Source organism: Periplaneta americana, chromosome 7, assembly GCF_040183065.1.
Source record: "Periplaneta americana isolate PAMFEO1 chromosome 7, P.americana_PAMFEO1_priV1, whole genome shotgun sequence".
NCBI classification, from domain to species: domain Eukaryota; kingdom Metazoa; phylum Arthropoda; class Insecta; order Blattodea; family Blattidae; genus Periplaneta; species Periplaneta americana.
The window spans coordinates 126,368,175-126,393,483 of NC_091123.1; the positions used below are offsets into that span (position 1 = coordinate 126,368,175).

General features: G+C 36.7%; 1 protein-coding gene across 1 annotated transcript in view; it reads left to right on the forward strand.

Moving 5' to 3' along the window:
* LOC138703437 (transforming growth factor-beta-induced protein ig-h3-like) overlaps positions 1-25,309 on the forward strand; it is a 217,332-nt gene that overhangs the window by 90,626 nt on the left and 101,397 nt on the right. The window contains exon 2 of the mRNA XM_069831297.1: positions 24,335-24,568. Within this exon, the coding sequence (XP_069687398.1) occupies positions 24,335-24,568 (234 nt within the window). The remainder of the gene's footprint in view (positions 1-24,334; positions 24,569-25,309) is intronic.

Sequence of the window (25,309 nt, forward strand, 5' to 3'; positions counted from 1 at the left end):
AGCGTACTTTTCTCAGTTTAGGTATAATGTGGGTTGTTTCATTTCTGCAAAATGTGGTCTAATTATACCAAGTATAAATGAAAAGTACTGTAATGCTGAAAAAGATGTAGGCCTATTTCGAGGTTTCCATAAAAAGGAAAGTTTTGAGCATTTATGGTACCAAAGATATGGTAACAGGCATACGTACAGCGATTATGCCCAAACTACCCAATTTCCTTTGTTATTTTTGTTCAGGAAATAGAACTATTTTATAAGAGAAATTAATAATTAGGGCCTATATATATATATATATAGAATTATTCCTACTTTTCGTTGCGATTATAGCCTTGAATTCAAATACCGGTGATAGGAAAGTTTCAGGCTTGTTTGTGGTAGACAAACCAGAGTTGTGACTGTTTTTCGTGACAGGCTGTAGCTAAATACACGAAATTAAAGACGCCTAGTCCATGACTTCTAATTCAAAATTATGCGTCGTACAATAATTACAGTAGTTTCGGACAGGCTGTAACTAAATACACAAAATTAAAGAGGCCTACTCCATGACTTCTAATTCAAAATTATGCGTCGTACAATAATTACAGTAGTTACAAACAGGATGTAGCTAAATACACAACATTAAAGAGGCCTACTCCATGACTTGGAATTCAAAATTATGCGTCGTACAATAATTACAGTAGTTCCAGACAGGCTGTAACTAAATGCACAAAATTAAAGAGGCCTACTCCATGACTTCCAATTCAAAATTATGCATGGTACAATAATTACAGTAGTTTCAGACAGGCTGTAACTAAATACACTAAATTAAAGAGGCCTACACCATTATTTGCAATTCAAAATTATGCGTCGTACAATAATTACAGTAGTTTCAGACAGGCCGTAACTAAATACACTAAATTAAAGAGGCCTACTCCATGAATTGCCATTCAAAATATTGCGTCGTACAATAATTACAGTAGTTTCAGACAGTCCGTAAGTAAATACACAAAGTTAAAGAGGCCTACTCCATGACTTCTAATTCAAGATTATGCGTCGTACAATAATTACAGTAGTTTCAGACAGGCTGTAGCTAAATACACAAAATTAAAGAGTCATGGCTCGCTGTATGTCGTCATGTGGCTAGTCGATGAGTCTAGAAAATTCAATCTTCCTACACTTCCGCAGAGGCGTATTATCTATGTGGGAGAGAAGTTGCCTAGCAAGTACGGCGTTCATTCTGTAGAGTACGTACCGATCAGTAGGTCTATGGTACCGATACGTACGGTAACGCCGGTAGTGGCAGGAATGTGAACTGTTTGGAAACACGTAATGAGGTGAGTTTTTTCTTACTGTCGGGGTATGAAGAGAAGTTTAAGATGATTACTTACGTCAGGTATGCTCATTCTCTGACTCCCGATTACGTTCTGTAATCACAACCTTCCAATGTAGAGCGTGCTGTTCCTCGTTCGAAGCTCGACGGATGACTGCGGAAGGCAGTTCAAGTACTTAGTAACGTACGAACAGTGCGGGACAATGACAGAGTCAAAACCATGTTGAATCTTTCGTACACTACTTTTATTATCAAGTATTTAGAGTCAAAAACCTTCTGTAAGCATACGATCATTTCGTGCAGTGTGGGAGAAAGACTATTAATTATTTTGCGTTCGGTAAAGTTTTTATTATTATTGTTATTATTATTATTATTATTATTATTATTATTATTATTATTATTATTATTATTATTGGTGTTGTTATTGTGGTGATTTTATTCCAAAAGAAATACATGTTATGATAAAATAATTTTTCAGAGGCACTACAGTCTCAAGAACTGAAAGCACTTAATAAAAGGCCAAACATTGAAAAGAGTCGAAGAATTCAGAGTCTATGTTTAGGAGCAAGTTATGTAGTGTGTTGGGAATTAGCTAAGTCACTAAAACCCTTCATGTATGGTGAACTTGTAAAGAGATGTATGGTGCCTGAACAAAATATAGTTAATTATATCTCTGTACTGGAACAACTCAAATTTTAATTCACAGAACATAGATTTAGTGATTTTAGACGTATTCAAAGAGATATTAATCTTTCTGTTAATCGTTTGATAGTAAATTTAGTACAATCCTTGAGAGTGTAGTTCCAGGACGAGTTAATTGATTTACAAAGTAACGTAGAATTCAGAACTAAATGCATAGAATATGACTTGACAAGCATAGAAGTATTAAAAAATTAACAAAACGAAATATCCCAAGATGAGCTTATTTGTTGCCACTATGTTAGCTACCTTTGCCACGATATACGTGTGCGAAAAATTATTTTAGTGAATGAAAGTTGCTAAATCCAAACATAGATCCCGATTAACAGATAAGCCAGCTGCGCATTGAGTAAATTCTTTGGAAATAGATTTGCGATTATTTGCAGAAAAGAATCCACATATTGAACAGACCGCAATGTATGGTGGAATATGAAAATAACATTATCCATAATGTAATAATATCTTAACTATGTTAAATATAATACACAATGTAATAACTGAATATTACAGTGTATATTCTTTCTTTTTTCAAATTCAGTTTATTATCCATATTTGTAATGGCAAGAGAGCGATGCCACAGGCGGTGCTGCAATGTAGTTGCGGAGCCCAGTCCGTACACAATGTGTGTTATGCAGTGCAGTATCATCCATGTAATGGGAGCTTTTACAATTTTGAGCATACCTGACTTACGTATTTATTAACAGTACCTTGGACGGTCAACATGGACACGGAACATTGGATTTGTGTTGTGGAATTTTGCCGTACGCAACCTCTGATAACAAATACCCTGCGTACGACTGCGCGCAAAACACAGTTCGAAAGAGATTATGGTAGCACACAGACCGTACAGACCGCCCTCTGTCGTTACGACGTTCAAGTATACCGTACACGTTCTCAAGTTCAGATTGAACGCCTTGAATAATAGGCAACTTCTCTGACATAAATGCTGAAACTCGCTTGAGATCACTGACTCACAACAGTGACGTCATGAAACACTTTGAAATTAACACCCAATAGTAGACTGTGCTAGGTTACCACTTTATTAATATGGCCGGTAACGCCGCATTTCCAGTTGACGATGCTCCTGCGGCACGAAGTGATACGGGTGCGGCTGGAGCACCACGCGGGCGACATGGGCTGCTGCGGCCGCATGTGCACCTGTGGCTCCGCGTTACGCCGCATGCGCCGCTCCGGATCCGGCTGCAGCTCCGCCGGTTGCAGCTTCGGCTCCGGCTCCGGCTGCAGCTCCGCCGGATTCGGCTGCGGCCGTATGGCACGACGTCGCCGAGGCTGAGGCCGCATTGCCCTGCGAACAAAGAGTACAGTACAGATGAAAGTTACAATTTTATTTCAACAAGTGTGGAGTGATGAAGCGTTGTCACATGGACTTCAGTTTGACTGGCGTAACGTTTTGTGGAACACTTGAGCGGGGAGTTCGCTATACCAAGTTATAGCCCCGATTTTCCCTCAACCCAATACGAGCAAATGCTGTGTAACTTTCGGTGTTGGACCCCGGACTCATTTCACCGGCATTATCACCTTCATATCATTCAGACGCTAAATAACCTAGATGTTGATACAGCGTCGTAAAATAACCCAATAAAATAAAATATAGCCCCGAAGAGTAAATTTCAAATATACTATTAGCCGTTAAAAACATGGTACTTTATTTTTTGAGACGGTCTCCTCTTTAGGTTTTTAGACTGCGCATCAGATAATAAACCATGTACGCCAGTCCAGTCGTTAACATTACACATTTGTAGGAGTCTTTTTTTTACATTATAATTGAAGACCTCCCCGGAATAAGGATGTAACCAACAAAACTAATTCATGTTTCAGAAAGAAAAATAATGACAGGAGCATATTTCACTAGGCTTATGTTTACTATCACAACCATTTGACTAAACAAGGATACAAGTTTACTGTTATAAATAAATGCTTTAAAATTACTTTTCTCACGTACATCACATATTTAAATAATTTGATGTTCCATCCTTCTTTTATTTTATTGGGTTATTTTACGACGCTGTATCAACATCTAGGTTATTTAGCGTCTGAATGATATGAAGGTGATAATGCCGGTGAGATGAGTCCGGGGTCCAGCACCGAAAGTTACCCAGCATTTGCTCGTATTGGGTTCAGGGAAAGCCCCGGAAAAAGCCTCAATCAGGCAACTTGCTCCGAGCGGGATTCGAACCCGGGCCACCTGGTCTCGCAGCCAGACGCGCTGACCGTTACTCCACAGGTGTGGACTCCATCCTTCTTCCGGGGAGGTCTCCAATTGGGCCACATTCTGCAAAAAGGAACCAACCCGCAAATGAATTTAACGTCTCAAAAATTAAATAATTCCAGGAATTAATATTATGAATAAAGATATTTCGTATAATATGCTTTTGGTTAAAACAATAAGTATGTATTTATATTTAGCCTAATTGTGAATTTATCACTCATGTTTAACCTTAAAGTGCACTTTTCTTAGTTTAAGTATAATGTGGGTTGTTTCATTTCTGCAAAATGTGGTCTAATTATACCAAGTATAAATGAAAAGTACTGTAATGCTGAAAAAGATGTAGGCCTATTTCGAGGTTTCCATAAAAAGGAAAGTTTTCAGCACTCATGGTACCAAGATATGGTAACAGGCATACGTACAGCGATTACGCCCTAACTACCCCATTTCCTTCGTTATTTTTGTTCAGGAAAAATAACTATTTTATAAGAGAAATTAATAATTAGGGCCTATATATATATATATATAGAATTATTCCTACTTTTCGTTGTTATTATAGCCTTGAGTTCAAATACCGGTGATAAGAAATTTTCAGGCCTATTTGTGGTAGACAAACCAGAGTTGTGGCTGTTTTTCGTGATCCTTCCGTTTTCTCTGTTTATTCCATCAACACTTTCCACCGTTCATTTCGAGAAACAGGGCACTACTTGTGTTTGTGCGGCGCAGAAACTGCCGTCCGTCATGATGTGTGTAGTTCCTCGTGGTTTGTCCAATGATTGGTAGATGGTAGTAGTGGTGAATTCTAGATGACATAGCTGATATAAACAAGATCCCACCTCCAGATTCTCACCTCTTAGGAGGACATGATGACTTAGGTGGATCTTTGAGATAAGGCAGATGGCTACCAGAGGTATGTAATTGGGAATTGTTGGCTAAGAGGAATAAGGTGCCTTAGCCTGAGTACCACAATCTGCACACGACTCACAACTCATTCCATAACGGATGCACAAAAAACCTATTTGGACTGAAATGTTTAAAGATGCTTCTTGTCCTGCCGGAAAATGTTCAATATCAATATCAAAGCTGGGGGGTTCCTAACAGAGAATTAGAAATATAAGGTGTCGACGATGAATAAATAACCCCTGCAATTGAAAGCGAAGATAAACTACAGATAGTAGCTTACGGTAGGTTGTAGCGTAAGTGAAGGGATTATAGCAGAGGAAAGCAAATGTACTCAGAGGAGAAGTGCCCCACTTTTTCAGCAAATCTCACAGGATCTAAATAGAATCGAACTCCTACCCCACTTGGTGCTAGCCATCAACTCATTGACGTCATAACTGCATTTTAATCCTTGTGTACGACAAAAGAGAAAAAGTGTCCCACGTTTTCAGCAAATCTCACACGATATAAACAGAGTCGAACTCACACCCCACTTGGTGCTAGCCATCAACTCATTGACGTCATACCTGCATCTTAATCCTTGTGTACAACAAAATGGGTACTACATTTAATGCAGAGAGACATCCAGATTAGACTATTGCAATGTAAAAATTAATGGAAATGTTAGAAAGAAGAAAAATACGTTTGAATTCGTGGATTACCTCAGAGTTTTTTTTATACTCTCGTGCTAGTTGTTAGGAAGGGCTGTGCTGATGTGAGACAATTCAGTGCTAGATCAGCTTGCTGATGTCTGCCTTCCATTAGGGAAGACATTACTGTCAGCGGCGCAATGAATCTAGAATTAACGACCTCCATGAACAAACAAAAAAGATGCGATGTCGTGTTTCGCTTGACATGGGAATAGCATTCTTTTTTATCAGTCGCCCGGAGCCGGTAAAATCTGGCCGGCACTGTGTCTCAATGTAAATATAACTAACTCTAAAGGGTCGCGTGATCGAGTGCATTCCTTTACGTTTACGCAGTTTATGTAAAATGTAAATATATACTCATACTGAGTGTAAGCGATATAAGGCCGGGAATATACGGGCGCGCTTCGGCAGTAATGCAACAAGGGTCGAACAGAATTCGAGGCTTCGTTCGCTCGTTTGTACGCGATTTCAAGCACGCGCTGCGGCCAGAACGCGCACACCTCAAATGCCGCGCAGCGATCCGTTTCTTGTCGGTTTTTCTCGCGAACACAAAGGGATTCGTTGCCGCAGTGTGGACGGGTTCGTTGCCGTTTGTCTCGTGAAGCGCGCACACCCCAAGCATGGAGTGGTCTGAAGTAGACTGGACCTCACAAATTATGCCGTCTTGTGGAAACCTGGTGATATTGACTATTATAATAAAAACAACGGAACGTGCCAGTGAATACGCAAGATGAGACAGGATTCCAAAACGAGCGAAAAAGCAGGATGATAGTACAGAATTACTGACAGACGCTGTTGGAATTATGCAAGCCGCTGCTGGGACGTTAATTTTTTAATTAGTTATTTCACGACGTTTTATCAACTACTAGGTTAGGTTCTATTTAGCTTCGATGAAATTTGTGATAGCGAATTGGCAATTGACGAGATGAGGCCGAGGATTCGCCATAGATTACTTGACATTCGTCTTACGGTTGAGGAAAACCTCAGCCCAAGCGGGAATCGAACCCATGCTTGAGCGCAATTCCGAATCAGCAGGCAAACGCGCTACCGCCTGAACCACGCCGTTGGTTTCTGGGAGGTTAAAGATCAAAGATCACTGTTGAACAGTGTGAAGTCAAATCATTTTGTACTTTCTTTTATCGAAAATAATAGCATATCATGCGACTACTAGGAAAGGAACTCAGCAAGCTACTTATGACATTCAGGTGAAAGCAAAACGAAACTTCTTTGAAATACCAACGTACTATGGACAAGAACGTTTCCATTCATCTGCACCTTCATTTGATATCTTCTTCCCAAATGGGTTATCCTACACAACCTACTCAATTACTCCCTTAACTTACTATGCTTCAGAACCCGAACCACCACAACGTCCTCCGACTCAAGTATTCTCAAGCCGACTTTAATGACAAAATCTCCAATTCCATTCTTACTACACTACACTCTGTCACTTTCGGATTTGAACCAAACTCTCTTGGCTCTCCCCAACATCATCCAGTCAAAACGCCGTCCCCAGAATGTTAATCACATAATCTACTCCGATAGTCAAAACCAGCACATTTAATGTCTTCTGTTTTTTCTTATTATTTTTAATGAATTGAATAACAATTTTTATAGTATTTGTTGTATATATTTTGCAATCCTATGTTTTATTTTAAAATCATTTTCTTTGGCTGATTTAAAAAATTCGTTTTGACTACACTTAAATTAAAAACATAATTTGGCAAAGTCGGCCTGAGTGCCATAGTTGGTATAGCGCTGACCTTCTATGCTCAAGGTTGCGGGTTCGATCCCGGCCCAGGTCGATGACATTTAAGTGTGTTTAAATGCGACAGACTCATGTCAGTAGATTTACTGGCATGTAAAAGAACTCCTGCGGAACAGAGTTCCGGCACACCGGCGATGCTGATATAACCTCTGCAGTTTGCGAGCGTCGTTAAATAAACCATAATTTCTTTTTATTTGGCAATCACATTTTTATTACTCGAAGAAGAAAATGTTTGTAGTTTCATTGTATGTGTTTCTTTATTACAATGCGACTTCGAAATATTATTGATTTTTCTTTGTGTGATATTTAGAATTTTATAACTGTAATTCTCTCAATGTTTCATTATTTGTATTGCAATTAAATATCCCCATTAAAGAAGCACATTATTTTGGTAGTATGACTTAACTCATTTTGATATTTTTCTTTAATGGCCTGACAATTGCTGGGCACACTTCTAGAATTATTTCTCCGATAATCTGTTTTGAAATTCTCGAAAGGTATTGAAGGCTTGTAAACGAACCCCTGTCACCAAGAATCGTAAAGTCAGTGCGAACCTGGAATATTGACATATACAGACAATCAACCAAAAATACTGTTTTACGTGCTTTGTTTATTACACAATAACATTCTTCAAAGGATGAATTGAGTTTAGTACAATAAATAGGCCTACTGTCCTATCTTGACTTCAGATTGGTTCTCGCACGTTGGTGGCTGATTTTTTAGTTTGGCCCAATTTTTAACAATAATTTTCCAGAATTGGTGGATATCATCCGAGTAGTCCTAAGGTTTTTATACTGGCCGCTGATGTCTTGAAAGTTGATAGCACTTAACAAATTACTCCCTAGTCGCTTCTTGTACAGCTCCGTAGGTCTACGTTTCTTTCTGTTGAGAATGCATCCTATTACTAGCAAAGCGCAAATAGCAGTTAACAAAGCTTCCTCGTTTTCCATGGTCGTGCATCGTGCGAGATAGAACGGAACTAGAAAGGTGTTCGAGGCTTGCGCGCTGCTCAGATGGTTCGTATCGTGCGCACCGGTTGTTCCAGAGTGCACAATTTCCTCCGCGCATTGCATGTAATGCCGCGTTACTTCCACAGCGCGCCCGTGTATTCCCGGCCTAAGCTGCCAAATTTATACAGGTGATACAACACAGTCCACTGAACAGAAGAGTTTATTAATGATTTGTTCTAATTGCAACGGTTTGTTTACACCAGCACTAAACAGTATCAGCAGCATTAAACAGCTGATAGTGATAGCAGGTTATTTGCAGTCAGATTACAAATACGTGTAGTGGATTTTCTGTTCACAAGTTTGCATATCCACTTAATTTATGGGGGCGAGGTTGTTGCGAGAGCAGCGCTTCAACTTTATGAAGAAACGTAAAACTTCCTGCACGTTTATTTACTTATTACCAACATTAATGTGCTAATCAACAAATATAGGTTATCATTAGGATGACTATAATGATATGGTAATGATGATGATAATAATAATAGTAATAATAATAATAATGTTAAACATTTCCATTATGCAAATCTAAATTTATAAGTAAAGGCATTATATTATTTATTGTTATATAAGTTGGCAGCTCCAAGTGGGGAGTTACATTATTATAGGTTAAAAAAATAACATTTTCAACCTTTTTCTTTAGCCTATAGAATACATTTTACTCTTTCTTGTGGTGAAAAAAATGTTTAACTATCTCTAATGATGTCCGAGATATGCCCAACAACTTTCCTCACTGTCACTTCACGTCCCTTAAAATTTACTTCTTGTCGCTGGTTTTCCGAAAGTTTAAATTTTACATTCGTTTCCCCTGATAATTCAAAAGGTATAGAATTTATCTATTTAAAAAATAATGTGGGTCATGGAAATGTTAAAATAATGATGTTGTTGCTTAGTCAACTGTCCAAAGACAGGTTTGGATCTCATAAGTGACACCAATAAGGCAACTAAGCCAGAAGGTAATGGGTAGGATGGCCAGATCCTTTCCCTCCCGTTGCAGACATCGCTGACTAGATAACACATTACACTAATCAGACTTTAGATGTATACAAACAATTGAAGAGTGGAAATGGCAAAGGTTTTAAGTGCCACTTTTTAGCATTTTCCTTTTTCTGACTCATTGTGTTCCATTCGCCATTTATAATACCTCTATGTGCAAATGATTTCCGTCCAATTAGTATCCTACCTGCTCTATCAAAAGCTCTGGAACGTATTGTTCACAAACAATTAATGAACTATCTAACCGAACATGCCTTACTGGACGAATACCAATCCGGGTTCAGAAATGGACATAGTACGACTACAGCACTACTAAAAGTGAATGAGGATATACGTGAAGCCACGGTTGAACGAAAATTAACATTACTGACATTACTTGACTTCAGTAAGGCATTTGATACAGTTGACACGGACCTTCTATTATGTAAATTAAGACTTCTGAATCTTTCTGAAAGTTCTGTTACTTGGTTTGAATCCTACCTTCGCGAACGTCAACAATGTGTCATTGCATGTGATTATTCTTCAAAATGGTGTGTCGTGAAATCTGGAATTCAACAAGGATCAGTTCTCGGACCTTTACTCTTCATGATCTATATTAATGACGTGACTAATATGATAAAACACTGCAGATACCATATGTATGCTGACGACTTGCAAATTTATTTGCATTTCCACCCTGACGAGACTAATGACGCAGTAAACAAAATAAACGAAGACTTGAATTCGATTTCACTGTGGGCACACAAATTTGGATTAAGGTTAAATCCAGAGAAATCGCAAGCAATTGTAATGGGACATAATCGTCTACGAAGCACTCTTGATAGTAGTACTATATCACATATAATATTGAGTGGGATTATTGTTAAATACAGTGAAACAGTTAAAAATCTTGGCATTTTTATGGATAGCGACCTAAATTGGAACACTCAAGTAACACACATTTGCAAAAAAATATTTTCTCAACTTCACTCCTTGTTCCATATGAAAGAATTTCTACCACTTACTCTAAAGAAGAATCTTATTCAGACGCTTGTAATGCCCCATTTTGATTATTGCGATTCCATGCTAACTAATGTAAGTTCACTCTTAGCTGAGAGACTACAACGTGTTCATAATGTGTGCATACGATTCATCTGCAATACTCGTAAATTTGACCATATAAAACCTTCCCTACTTTCATGGGTACGTCTGAAGGAACGAAGAACAATACATTCACTATCTCTTCTGTTTAGAATCATGCATACTTCTACTCCGAAATATCTGTTATTGCGCTTTCAGTTTCTTACAACTCTTCGAAACCGACATCAAGCACTTCTTTCTATCCCTCATCATAGAACGTCTTTATACTCATCTTCCTATACTGTAGAAATACCTCGCCTCTGGAATTCGTTACCTAATGACGTCAGGGACTGCCGGACTTTATCACAATTCAAAATTAAATTGGAAAATTTTGTCTTAGTTAATGTTCTTAGGTATTGCTAGAAGTATAGATTTGTGTTTTTTTCTTTCTTTTTCTTTTTAATCTAGATTAAAATTATAAGTTTCTTGTTTATGTTACTTAATTAGTTAGGATACAATTAATTATGATACTTAATCACTCATTTAAAGTTTGTGTGACTGCAACCTGTGTATATTTTGTATGGCTTTACTTTGTTTATAGTTTTTTTTTCTCTCTCTCTTTATTTTTTGTGTAGCTTTATTTTGTAAATAGTGTATTTTTTTCTCTGTTTATTTCTATTATTGTATTTGTATTCCTGGTGTTGTGGAAGAGAAGGCCTGATGGCCTTAACTACACCAGAATAAATAAATAAATAAATAATAAATAAATAAATAATAATAATAATAATAATAATAATAATAATAATAATAATAATAAATATTTAAGTGCAGCACTAGGAACACTATAAGTAAAAGGCATAAGGGACTTGGAATTTTCTATAATCTTTGCTGTGAAATATGTTAGTATAAGTATAAATTATTCATACAATACGTTTACATTCAAGATTGATATGTATCCTTCATAAATATATCAATAATAGTTAGAAAAATAAACATTAACAACAGGCCTGAAACATTTTTTACTGTCGCCTGTAAAATTTTCTGAATGGCACTTAGAAACTACGTCTTTCCACTCTTCAATTGTTCTTCCTCTGTCACGTATCATTAAGTGAGATATACTGCCTGATAGTAGATGTACATATCAGCCAGAACCTCAATCAGAGGTAAATAATGATGTATTACATAAAAATTTAATAAAACAATATTTTTTAAGAGATAAGTAAAATATTTTCGTTTATGTTATTCCTGCAGTTATTACAAACATTGTAAAGTAAGAATAATTAAAAATTCATATATTTGTGGAAAATATCAGGGAAATGTATAGCGACTGGACAATTTCCATCCAAAATTCTGGAAATTAATTACTGTTAATTAAAAACAGTTATTTGAAAATATTAAAAATGCAGAAAAAAATAGAAGAAATGTTTGCCACATTTCATTTCACCAGGACTGAAATATATTGAGATTTGAGTGTTTTAAGAATACTTAATTTATACAACTGGACAGATGTCCCTTCTTCCTTAATTCATATACTGAACGTGGAAAGAGATTTAGAACTTCTGTTGTAGAAAATATTGTGATTTATTCCCATGCCTTTCGTAAGAACACAAAAGCTAACGTTGTTTATGAAATATTCAAGATGATAATTAAAAAAAAATATGAAGTATTTAAAGCATTGGGTTGCGGTTTATTTGACAATGCTAGTCTTGAACTTTTTTCTAGTAAATGTAAAAGTTGCCAGGCCTAGCTAGCTCATGGCTTCTTACCAAATGGGTCGGGGTTCCATCCTGTAAAATTTCTGCTATATTTATGAGGTGAAGAATGTGACTTTTTGTGTGTTTACTGTCATTCTTATTTCAATCTTGTTTCATTAGCACTCTATTGTCATCTCACTGTTTTTGAATAGTCTCTATTTTTTTAAAGATATGTTTAATAAGTGTTAACAAAAATAAATAAAAATATATACTGCTAGATAACGACGATTTCAGGAATTTTGTAAAAAGTATTCAAAAGTGCAGTAAAAGGCATGAATATTAAGGAGAATCGTGTAAATTACACCTTTCATGATATCTGTCATAGTTTAACTATTTCCACATGGCAGTGTTTTCTTTAGAGTCTGTTGTCATCTTGCTATTAAAAGGCAATCTTTGAGCTTAATCATTAGTGGATATTAATTCATGAGTCAGCTAAATCAAGATCACATTTCGCAGAGACTTCCTCGTTTCAAAATACCCAATATCTCGACAACCAGACACATGCGCTAAAGCTGCAAAGCTACGAGGTTAAAATTATGGTTTACCTTTTTCCCGTTCTTTTCCAACGGATTATAGGAGTCTTAAATTTTTTAACCAGATACTGAGCACATTGCAGTATCCCGGTGACATGGGGTTTATCAGCTGGACAGAGAACATCAGCAACGAAGAATTTTGGGAGATGTTGGAAGAGGGAAGCGAGTAGGGGAAAACGTGAAGAGAGCTGTGCGTTTTTTATGACAACGATATCTGCTGGAAAAAAAAAAACCACAGAGGCCTTTCGTTCTCGTAGAAGCCATAGGACAAAATGAAATGAATCAATCAATCACTCAGTGTCAGTGGTGACATGGGATTAGCATGGCATCAGACGTAAGAACTTCATATTGGTATCCTTGGTTTTACTAGGCTTCAAAGCTGCATTTTAACCAACATGCACGTACTTACAATGAAGGAAAGTGGTATTTTCTCGCGGAAGTACAGTATATAGCATTTAGACAACGTGATAGCACAGGCGCACAGTGTGCAGTTTTCCCGATCTATGTGACAAAAATCAAAATTTCGACTTGTTTAGTTACGCATAGGTGAGTATGAATTCGTGTTCTTTAATATTTGAAGAATGTTGTGAGTAATAGCTTTTACTGCTTTATCAGCGGCAAACTATATTTAGAAGGGTATAAACTTTGAGTTCTTTCTAACACTTCTAGCTCCGGTTCAGTCGTAGAGAGGCTTATATTATGTGGGTGAAAAAGAGCCAATTGTTAGTGATTTATTGTGTTCTGAAACATGGAATTTGTTCAAATAGGTACGTTCCTACTAATGTAATTTCAATTACAAGTTTATAAAGTATGTTCCTTCTTACAGCAGGGTTTAAATATTACAATTGAAAAACTTATGTTTTCAAAGTTCTCCAAATAAAATGTGAGTTTTAGTATAGCCAGTCACGTCCGGTTACAACAATTATTTTACCATTTAATACAGTATCATTTAGAGTGTTGAATCCTTGTTTTAAAGTTTGCGCGTTCTTGCGCACTTACCAGTAATTAATTTTTTTCAGTAGTGGGGCGTACGACAACTGTTCCATGTTTAGCTTAACAGCAGAAAATAATCATTTACTAAGGAAGTTTTTAATCACTATGAGAGTGTTTTAGGGCTACAAAATTATTCACATGATATGGAATATCAGTTTAAAAATACATTGAACACATTTTTATATAACCTTAACAAGCGCACAGTGAATCAGAACGCAAATCATTAGCTGTACAAAATTAATAACTTCTCTGCAGCCTAACGCATTGTTATGAAACTTTGTACATGACTTACAGGTAGCACATATGATTTGTGTACAAACTCTAATTATGTTTGCACAAGGAAAACTACCCCTTTATAGTGGGTGCATTTAGACAGAATTAATAATTTCTCTCCTAACTAAAAGATTTTTATGATATATTGTACGGAAGTTACAGGTAGCATATATTTTTGTGCACAAACTGTATTTACGATTCCATAAGTGGAACTACTCTTTTTAGGATGCATTTAAACATAATTAATAAACTCTCCTATCTAACAGATTTTTATGAAACTTTATACAGAGTTTTCAGGTGGAATATATATATATATTTTTTTTTTTTTTTGTCTACAAAGTCTAATTATGTTTTATAAGAGGAATTGCCTCTTTATTGTGGTGCATTAACAACTTCTCTCCTATATAATATATTTTTATGCAACTTTATACAACTGCTAGGCCTATAGAAATCATGGAATGGTGATAATAGTGAGGGGAAGCGAGAGATCGCGCCCGCTTTGTCCATCACAAATTCCTTCGTGACACGTGCGAATCGAACACGGACCGCCATGGTGGAAGATAAAAGATAAAGAGGCTAACCACTCCGTCACGGGCGAGCTTAGTAAGTAGGCCTATATTTTAAACTTGAAGGAAATATAAACTGGACACATTCCTAACCTTCTCCAACCACAATACCCATATATCTTACCCACAAGAGACAGTAATACAGAAGACACACAGCAAGCAACAGTCAAACTCTGACAATGGAGTAAAGAACTCCGAAAAGGCCATAGGGAATGTAGGTATATTACCTTTTTAACAATTTTAACACAATTAAGTTTTTAAACTATTTTGATTTTTAAACTTTTATCCTGTTTTAAATTGATTGCCATGATAACAAAAAAAGTGAAATGCGACAAAATCCCGTTACAAAGGTCACAAATACAAATGTTTTTATTCTGTGTAGGCCTGCATTTAAACATTTCTGTTGACCTAACGTTAAACCAACATATGAGCCATTCAGAGAAGAAGTGGTGTAAATCAAAAATGGGTAATGAGGATTAAAGTAAACATTCTGTAAAATACAGCCCAAAGTAGTAATTAATATTCAATTTATTTAAGCTAGTCAGTGGATAGCAAGAAGGACATATTAACTGCTACTTTGCGCTGTATTTTACAGAATGTTTATTTTAAACCTCATTATCCAATTTTGACTTACACCACTTTTGCTCTGAACGGCTCATATTATGGTGAGATTCCTTGGATGTTGTTTCGGCACATAGCGAAGTCTCCACCCTATACAACGGATATCACTTTGAAAATGAACAAAAATGTATAGTATTGGCTAGATTCTTAACCACGATAAAGCTACGTTTTGACCTTTCACACAGCGCTGCCGGAAAATAGGGAATTTCTAATAAAGAGTCCTATGAAGTAAGACAGAGACATTTTATTTTTGCTTCAATTTTTATTGTACCTGAGTTTTTTAATGTACTTCACTCTTACCCCTCTACTAGTAAACTTCCAACCTTCCTCCACACAGAACCAAGGCCGCGTATGGAATCAAAGTAAACAGTACTGACTTAGTGAGTATAGCACGTTCCAGAAATACGTTCGCGTTTTCCAGTGACGAAAGAACTTTCAATATTGAATCATATTTTCGCACAGGTACTGTTGTCCGTTTCCCTAAATCGCATCCCTGTTTCTCCCACCCGCTTCTGCTCGCCCCTCTGTAAAGGCTAGTAGCTCTTTTCTGAAAACATTAATTTCTGTTAGGAATTGGACGCCTACGTAATATTATACAACTGTTTAAAATAACTTAAATGAAAGGGCCTCGTTAAGTAATTAACTGTCACGTGATTTCCCCCCTTTCTACGACCTTGTGACAAAACCACTTGGACGGACAGTAGATAGCATCTCTGGGTAATTTTATATTTTCGGAAGTTAAGATTGAATTTACAGTACGTAAGGTACTCTTTTATAGAGTAGGTACAGAATTATTTCAGTATGAGTTACTAGTACGAAGGACGAAACTGGTAATTGGAATTAGGTACAATAGTCTATAGTGTGATAATATGCACAAAAGAACTGAAGCCTGTATCGAAATGAGCGACCACAATTTTCAAGAATATGTTTAAATATCCTTATTACGATTATTTTTCATAATAACTTCGTTCTCTATATTGTACGCTAATGTGCTGTAGACAGTATTATATACCTACACTGCATAATGAATACGTCCGAATGGGTAGCTCATTTCGTAAGTAAAAACACTTATTGTTAATATAGTACTGTATTTTGATTAAACAAAAACCTAATGAAAATTATCAAACTCTAAATCGCGATATTTCCTAGTTAACGTAAATGGATGAACTACTTTTCTTCCCCCCTGTACCTAGTAAAGTGATTTGTTTGTATTTTACGCAGTATCATCGAACTCCACTCGTAGCAAACGGTGTTTCCGGTTCTCAATCGTTAATCCAAAAGTATAGCCAGGTTAATATTAGAAATGTTGTATAAGCCGTATGTTACCGGGAAGCAGATTTTACTGTAGATTGTGTATGCAGTATGTCAATATGGCCGTACGTGATGAAGTCGAGGCTATGGGCCGTCCCTCGCGTGGAATCTGGCAGCATTTATCAATGCCGAGTAGTTTACCAACCCAATATCACAATTGCATTGCAGCAGAGGAGCTGTAACCAGCTGCATTGTGCAGAATTATATCATGTTGTTACGTGTTCCTTGGCCGAGCTGATACGCCGAGACGGCGAAATCTTACGCAGTGGCGTACCATTACTTGTTCTATTGCGACATCTTGTTAAGGTTAGCGTTGTGGTGAAAAAACTACGCAGTTTAACAGGGGGAAATGTACAAATCTACTGAAATACTAGAAAATCATCATCGAACTATAAAGAAAGTGGGCCGTATTACCCATTCCAGTTTCAGTCCTCAGAAAGTCTCTTCAAAAGACGCCCCTGAAGTACTAGAAATTAAACCGCGATTCTTGTGAGTTAATCTCGAATTATATTACCCCTCTACAATAAAGTATTATAACCTAACCTAGACTATATAAAAATGAAAAGTGTACGTTTAGAAATGCGTTGTTGTCGTAGCAACAAATTTCATGCAATCTAAGGGAAGAAAGGGCATAGGTACTTGATTATAATGCGGAAGTTATTTCATGGCTCCGCGAATACATGGTTAATAGGTCTGCTTGTTTTTATACCTCTTTTTATTCAACTGGACAAAACTCTACTAAATTATTTACACACTAACCTTTCCTAAGAATTAAAAAATATAGATAATATGGACTCTCACGTTGAGAGAGGAATAGAAGTTAAAGCTGTTTGAGAATGAGGTGCTTAGAAAAATATTTAGGGCTAAGAGGGACGAAGTTACAGGAGAATGGAGAAAGTTGCACAACGCAGAACTGCACGCATTGTATTCTTCACCTGACAATATGAAACATTAAATCCAGACGTTTGAGATGGGCAAATGCAGAAATGCATATAGATGTTTATAAAGTTTGATCTTATAGCGCTCTGAATGTACAGTTGAAAATAAGATATTATATTTTATTTAGGCAGTGCCATGGCACGGGGGCACTACCCCTACAGCCGCCCCTGCCAGCGAGAGCCGTAAGCTATGATGCATGCCTTATGCAATCCGTCACTCAGCAATGCCTGCCTTCCTGTGTACTGGTATCGGTCCGAAATATACCGGTAAATGTCTCTGCCAGGAAAGGTGGAGTGGGGAGCTAAGGGGTAGTCTGCAGTGATTCGATTGCGTTATTAAAGCACAGGCCTGGTCTAATGTTTATTATCAGAATACAGAGTGATTTAAGAAAATCTAGTAGCAACACATTAGATGGATAGGTAGATAGATAGGTAGGTAGGTAGGTAGATGGATGGATGGATGGATGGATGGATGGATGGATGGATGGATGGATGGATGGATGGATGGATGGATGGATGGATGGATGGATGGATGGATGGATGGATGGATGGATGGATGGATGGATGGATAGATAGATAGATAGATAGATAGATAGATAGATAGATAGATAGATAGATAGATAGATAGATAGATAGATAGATAGATAGATAGATAGATAGATAGATAGATAGATAGATAGACAGACAGATAGATATGCTTTATTAAGTTTGGCTTGTGTCTACAGACAATCAAACTAAGTCAAAAAACAATCAACATAAATCAAAGTAACACGCGCATACCATGAAAATCACTTATTTTATAATATGGATGGCACTGGATTGCAGCCACTAGTGCAGCAATAGCACGAAATACTTGGGGGGTGCTTATTTGAAAATGAAGTCAAGAGAGTTGGGCCAGAATACTGGAGAGTTCATTCAGGGCCTATATTTTTTGAAGAGCATTAAGGACATGATTTATTATTATTATTATTATTATTATTATTATCATTATTATTATTATTATTATTATTATTATATAATTTTAAGAAAATTGCGATGAATGACAGTGACATTACATAAATAATACAATAACATTACATAAATAATACATAACATAACATAAATAATAAAAATGCTGGGTAACGTTCGGTGCTGGCCCCGGACTCATTTCACTGGCATTATTACCTTCATCTCATTCAGACGCTAAATAACCTGAGATGTTGATAAAGCGTCGTAAAATAACCTACTAAAAACATAAATAATACATAAATACATAACATTACATAAACAATACAATAACAACAGAATAGCTCAGTTTGTTCAGAACCTAAAATATAAATATATGTAAGTTAACAATATTCTTCAGACTATATATGGCTCTACACAGATCCACAGAATGCCACTATGCGTTGTTTATGTGAACATACTGTATATCATCCGTAGTGAGCGGCAGAAGGGCGAGGCGCGGGTGACATCTATACTCCTCGCTGTACGCAGCTTAAATCTACTACTCTGGTACGAACTTCCTAACTATGGTGATAGTGATAAGTGATGTGATAGCTAATAATATTCCAAGACGTTTTGTTCACGATTTTATTTCCCAGCTGCTATAGAAAATATCTTCGTTGATACAAAGTCGTAAAATGAAATTTACATTGTAATACAATAGAAATTTGGCAGCCTCTAATCTGTTACTTTACATGCAAAATTATATGCTTTTAACATATAAGTACAATATGAAGGTCACTTTGACCTGAAATTGTGTCTAAACACGTTTTCACTTGGTTGGGAAAAAACTGATGAATGTTTACTGAACCCTGAAATTACCATCGAATATGACCTTAGTTGACTCAACAGTATTTCACATTATTAGTGAAATTTGTATCATATTGCTCTCCTGTAAATAATAAATTGGAATTTTGTTTATAACTTACATTTGCTATTTATTTAATTATCTGCTTACTTAATTACTTTCTGAAATATTCCATTTTGTGTCTTGTAAATATTCCATTTACTCAGTTATTTACAACAAATACTTAACTTCACGTTTGGTTTGACCCCCTATAGACTATGAAAATTAAGTAGGTCAGGGAGATAGCTTATATTTCCCGTACTTTCATAATCTCGGAACTAACAACAGCTAAATATATATGCAATCATTCAGGAAGTGATTTTTAATTTCCATCACACTATCAGAGATAAATATAGGGATGCTTAACGAGCGGAACATGGAGCATCCCTAAGCCCTTGAGGAGTAAGTAGTGGCGAAGCTGTTACATCATCTACCACACCACACATTCCTCTCCTCTTCAGACATCAAATCCGTATACAATACCTCAGTGGTACTCTATCGCAATGATTCTCAACCGGAGGGCCACGGCCCGCTAGGTGTCCGAAGAACAGGGGGGGGGGGGGCGAATAATAACTGAGGTTCTGGCTGATATGTACATCTATTATCAGGCAGTACATCTTACTTAATGGTATGTGTCAGAGGAATAACACTATTGTTTGTGTGCATATCTGAAGTCTGATTAGTATAATATGTAGCTAGTAAGCAATGTATGGAATGAAGGGGGAAAGGAACTGGCCACTCTACCCCATTATCTCCTGGCTTAGTTGACTCATGAGTGATGCCTTATTGGTATCAGTTATGAGTTTCAAACCTGTCTTCGCACAGTTGGCTGAACAATAATAACAGTAATAATAATAATAATAATAATAATAATAATAATGATAATGACAATATTAATATTTAAAAGTGTAAAAGTTGTTTTATTAAAATTTAAACATCTTAACTATTCTTTGTTAAATAAAAATACAATTAAGTTGTTTTCTTTTTAAACTGATTACAAATTTCACATTACTATGTTCTACATTCTACTCTACATCTTAGACTTAGGGAGCCACACTAAAGTAATATGAGATAAAAGGTTGAGAAATAGCGATCTACTATACCTTACAGATTTACATGAGTCGTCATAACCCAGTCAGGAAAGAAAGAATGTAGGGGGGGAGGGTCTTATGGTGTGTGTTATGCAGAGCTATGAGTCGTTTAGAATTCACCGCGACTACTATCATCTCTGTATAAATCGAGAGGAACATCCACCACGACGGACGATCGATTCGGCGACACGCAAACAGAAATAGTGCATATTTTACGAGACTGAGATTTTAATGAATGGTGAACTATTGAGAGTGTTGGTGAGATAAAGAGGGGGGAAAACGGGAGAATCTAGACAAAAACCTTCTTCAACAGTGGCTTTATCCACTATAAATACAACTCCGCTATTGCTGATACCTGAACTCGGACCCGTGGTCGTCGTCTGTACATTGATACTTGGTTACCAAGGAGGCTATCAAATTATTAGATCGGGAAGGTTGGTGAAAAATGTAATCCTCTTTAAGCAATATAGGCGAGTACACTGACATACGAACTAAGGTATTAATTTCGTAAAGAATGTTCTAATAAATGGAGATAAAATATATAGATAACCCGTGTTTCGCGTTCCTGAAAAGTATCTCGGGGTTGTAGAAATTACGTGAACTCCAAGACTTGGACACTTCTCTCAGTCTGAAGTAGTAGGCCTAACCTATTCAAATTCAATTAAGGAAATAGTGCAATTTTGAAAGGCAGAAAAGAGATTGTATCTTTCCAGAACACACAACGGAAGTCAGTCTATCGTTAAACAAGATAAAAATTCAAGTTTATCTGTTTTTCCATCGCAAATTAAGATTGTGAGGTTTCTTCACCTTTTCTTCTTCTATGTAAACAATCTATTTACTGATTTGAAACAGATTGCTCCGTGATTGGTCTAATCTTAAACAAGGTAATACTAAATACTCTAGATTATTTGGTAATACTCTTCATATTTATAAAATAACAAACGAATCAATCAGAATCGCAACAGTTAACGCTAAATGATTCCGGATGATTATTATATAAACATTCTTGTATGAAACTTGAACAATTAATAGCAACTCTGAGCTTCAACAGTCGCACAACGGTAGTCCTATTATCTTAATTTCTAATTAACATATGATTGCGTAATTAACATCATTTGCCATATCGTTTGCGGAAGGGACAGAATCTGACACATGAATATCGAGCGGAAATGTTACTGTATTTTATCATGACATGTAGGGAAATGATTATCCAATTTGCGACAATTTTGCACAGAATTCTATTGTCAACATTTGGGTGCTGAATAATGAAATCATTCTTTTCCATGCAGTTCAACAACCTCGCGAAAGTGCTATGACATAAGCAATACTATCTCAGATGACGTAGTCTATTTCATTTTCTCGCCGTCGTCATCATTATTATCATCAATATAATTATTTTACGAGTTACACACATTTTGTATTTCCACTTGTTCCTTTCATCTCTGACTAAAACGCATTCTTTACTTCTTAATATAGCAGTTCCGGACGGGCTTCCGTATAGAGACAGTGGCAAAATTGGGATTTTGGTATTTTGTACTGCTTTAATAGCTACACAATACTGTCAAGCGTTCTCATCTGTGGGCGACGCGCCGAAGCTGTAGTTCATTAGTACTTCGCGAAAATCTACCACCAAGATCGTATTTGTCTACCACAAATTGCAGTTGGACTTGCCAGGATTACTAGCGTGGAAAACCATTAGGTTAACAATGGATCTCGATTTTTATAGGGTTCTGTATTTTTGTTTAACTTTGTTTTCTAAGGAAATAAATGTTTTATACACTCATCATAATATTGGGTAGAATACCCAATCGTAGCATATTCAGTTACCTGGCAGCTACTTACTAAAGAAACAAAGAGTTACAGTAAACCCCTTGCAGATTCTATTACATTTGTATTGGGCGAAGCAGGTGTTCTATTTTTAAAAGACTCGTATATTATGCTCATATTATATTCGTAAACTATTGTCTTCAGCAAGTTTGTTGGATAGTTGGTCGCTACTGACGGAATAAGAGTAGTAATAGAGAAATCTATTGAAGTTTGTATATTAGCGAGAACCATCATAAAAACGCTAAAGGTAGGCCTAAAGTAGGCGGTGGCTGATAAACGTTCTCATGAGGGCAAATAAAAATTCCGAACAAGTGCTTATACAAATTTTGGCCACTCGAGAGCAATTACAAGGGCCGTCCAGAAAGTAAGTTTCCCTGGGGCCGTCTACAGAAAAAAAACACAATTTCATGGGAAAATTTATCAGAACAGTTACAGCAATTGTTGAACTATTTTTCAACATATTCCCCACCGAAATTGAGACATTTGTCATGACATGGAATCAACTTTTGTATCCCAGTGTCGTAGAAATCTGCCGCCTGGGATCGGAATCAGCATGTGACAGCCGTCTGCATCTCTCTGTTGATCCCACGGTATGACAAATGTCTCAATTCCGGTGGCGAATATGTTGAAAAATAGCTCAATAAATCTTTTCATGGAATTGTGTTTTTTTTCTGTAAACGGCCCCGGGCAAACTTACTTTCTGGAAGACCATCGTAATTGCGCTCGAGTGGCCAAAACTTGTATAAGTACTTGTTCTGATATTATTAACATGGTGGAAGAAATAAAGTTTACTTTCTTATCTCCCTCCTTGAGAATGTTTGCTTATGAGTGGTCACGGCCTGTCACGCAGGGAATTATAAATGGACAGAAGAAAGAATGATGCTGAAACTGATCAGAAAGAGGAAAAGGAATTGGTTGGGACACTGGTTGGGAAAGAAGTGCCTTCTGAAAGATGCACTGGAAGGAATGGTAAACGGGAGAAGAGTTCGGGGCAGAAGAATTTACTTAATTTATTTAACTAGCTAGTTAGCTAGCTAGCGAGTACAAATTTAAATTATAAAACAAAAATGATATCAGATGATAGACGACATTAAGATATACGGTTCATATGAGAAGACAAAGAGGAAGGCATAAAATAGAAAAGACTGGAGAATCCTGGGTTTGTAGTGAAAGACCTGCCCTTGAGCAGAACACTATGAACGAATGAATGAACTTCGCGTTGGTACCTTTGATGTAGCATGACTAATTTCAATGACCTTCAAACAAGCTTGAGCGTGAGATTCTGCTTTTTCCCTAGAGTTGGCGCTGACATCACACCAGCTAGCAGTCGACACAGCGGAAATATTAGACATACAATGTATTAATACATCTAGGTACATTATGTACTAGAATAAAATAAATTGGACCGATGAAATAATAAATCCGTCATTATCTATAATGTCTAGACTTTATAATGAGATATACATGAAAATTTCTACATTATTTGATCGTTCAGCATTATATACGTGTGGCATCTGGTAAAGATGTATGCATAGTTTAAGGGCCTACTTCCAGGGAGCAACGCAAGAGGACAACGGTCACTTCTTTGATCAAGAAGGCAGTGCCGTCATCCCTCACAGTCGAATGAAATTCAATTATGAATTCATTTAATGAGCAAACAATTTTCTTTTGGTTTCAAAGGGATTGTTTCAATAATAATTTTAAAAATGTTACTTTATTATTTTTTAAGTTTCTTTAGGGTGCGAAATATGCCCGAAAATGCTTTTTCACTGAAATAAAATAATTTTAGTCACCGAAATCGGGGTAAAATATTCACCATAAACCTCTACTTATTGGTGTCACTTATGAGGTTCCAACCAGTCTTTGGACTGTTGACTAAACATGTGTAAAGTTGTGTTTCTGTATTTGTTACGGATAATGCAATTTATTTGTTCTTTTGCTTCAGGTTCAAGCAGCTCGAGAGCGCAGCCAAAGAGGAGGTGGAGAAGATAGAAAGCAGTAAAGCGAAATCAGGAAGCCAGGCCGGGGAGGGAAAGGACGAAGAGACAGGCACAGATCTGCTGGACATCGGCGGCTCCTCTGACTTTTCGTCGTTTGGTCTTCCCGGCGGTTTCCTTAGCAACTTGTTCGGCAGCATGGGAACAGGCCTGGCCATGGCAAGGCAGCCCTGGTGGAAGGGGTGAGTGTTCTGCTTTGCTCTGTTTCAGTCATGAATTTTATGTATAACTCAGATGGTAGACCGTGTCTGTCATCTCTGTATAGAGAAAGTGAATACAACTACCGTGGGTAAACATGGTGTTCCGGAATATGTTTCACCAGTAGCAGCTTGTGGCTCAAATAGCTATAGTGAGTCAAAGAGGCGTATCTGAATACTTTTTGCAAAAGTTCTCTTGGTAGAGTCCGGGTGTTCTTACTTTATACTCTATGGCGAAGTGCATCAACCTCGGTTAAAGACGCAGTAAACATAGGTTACGAAACGACGGTTAAACAGTAACCGTGGTTATAATATAATTTCTGTGCACCATTCATAATCACCGATTACTTAAACATGGTTAGCTGACACCTCATTTAATCAGCGTAAAGTCTATGATAGTACACTGTTTCTACATAATAACTAAAGAAAACCATCCATTACTCTACAAAGAGCATAGTCAACGTCTAAAAACGACGGTGCTTACTCCATTCTACAGCGAAACGAACGTGTCCAATATTTTCGTGTTGCATTTGTTTGCCTGTGGGCTCTGTTATGTTTGCGAGTTGCATTTATTTGTTTTAAGTGCTGTTAGGTTAAACTCGTACAAAATGGAAAATTAAATGCAAAAATGTTTATACTCCAAGTGAGTTTGAATTATTAATTACTATATTTAAATACATTATACATGAAAAAGATGAAATAGCCATAAAGGAAAAGAATAAAGAA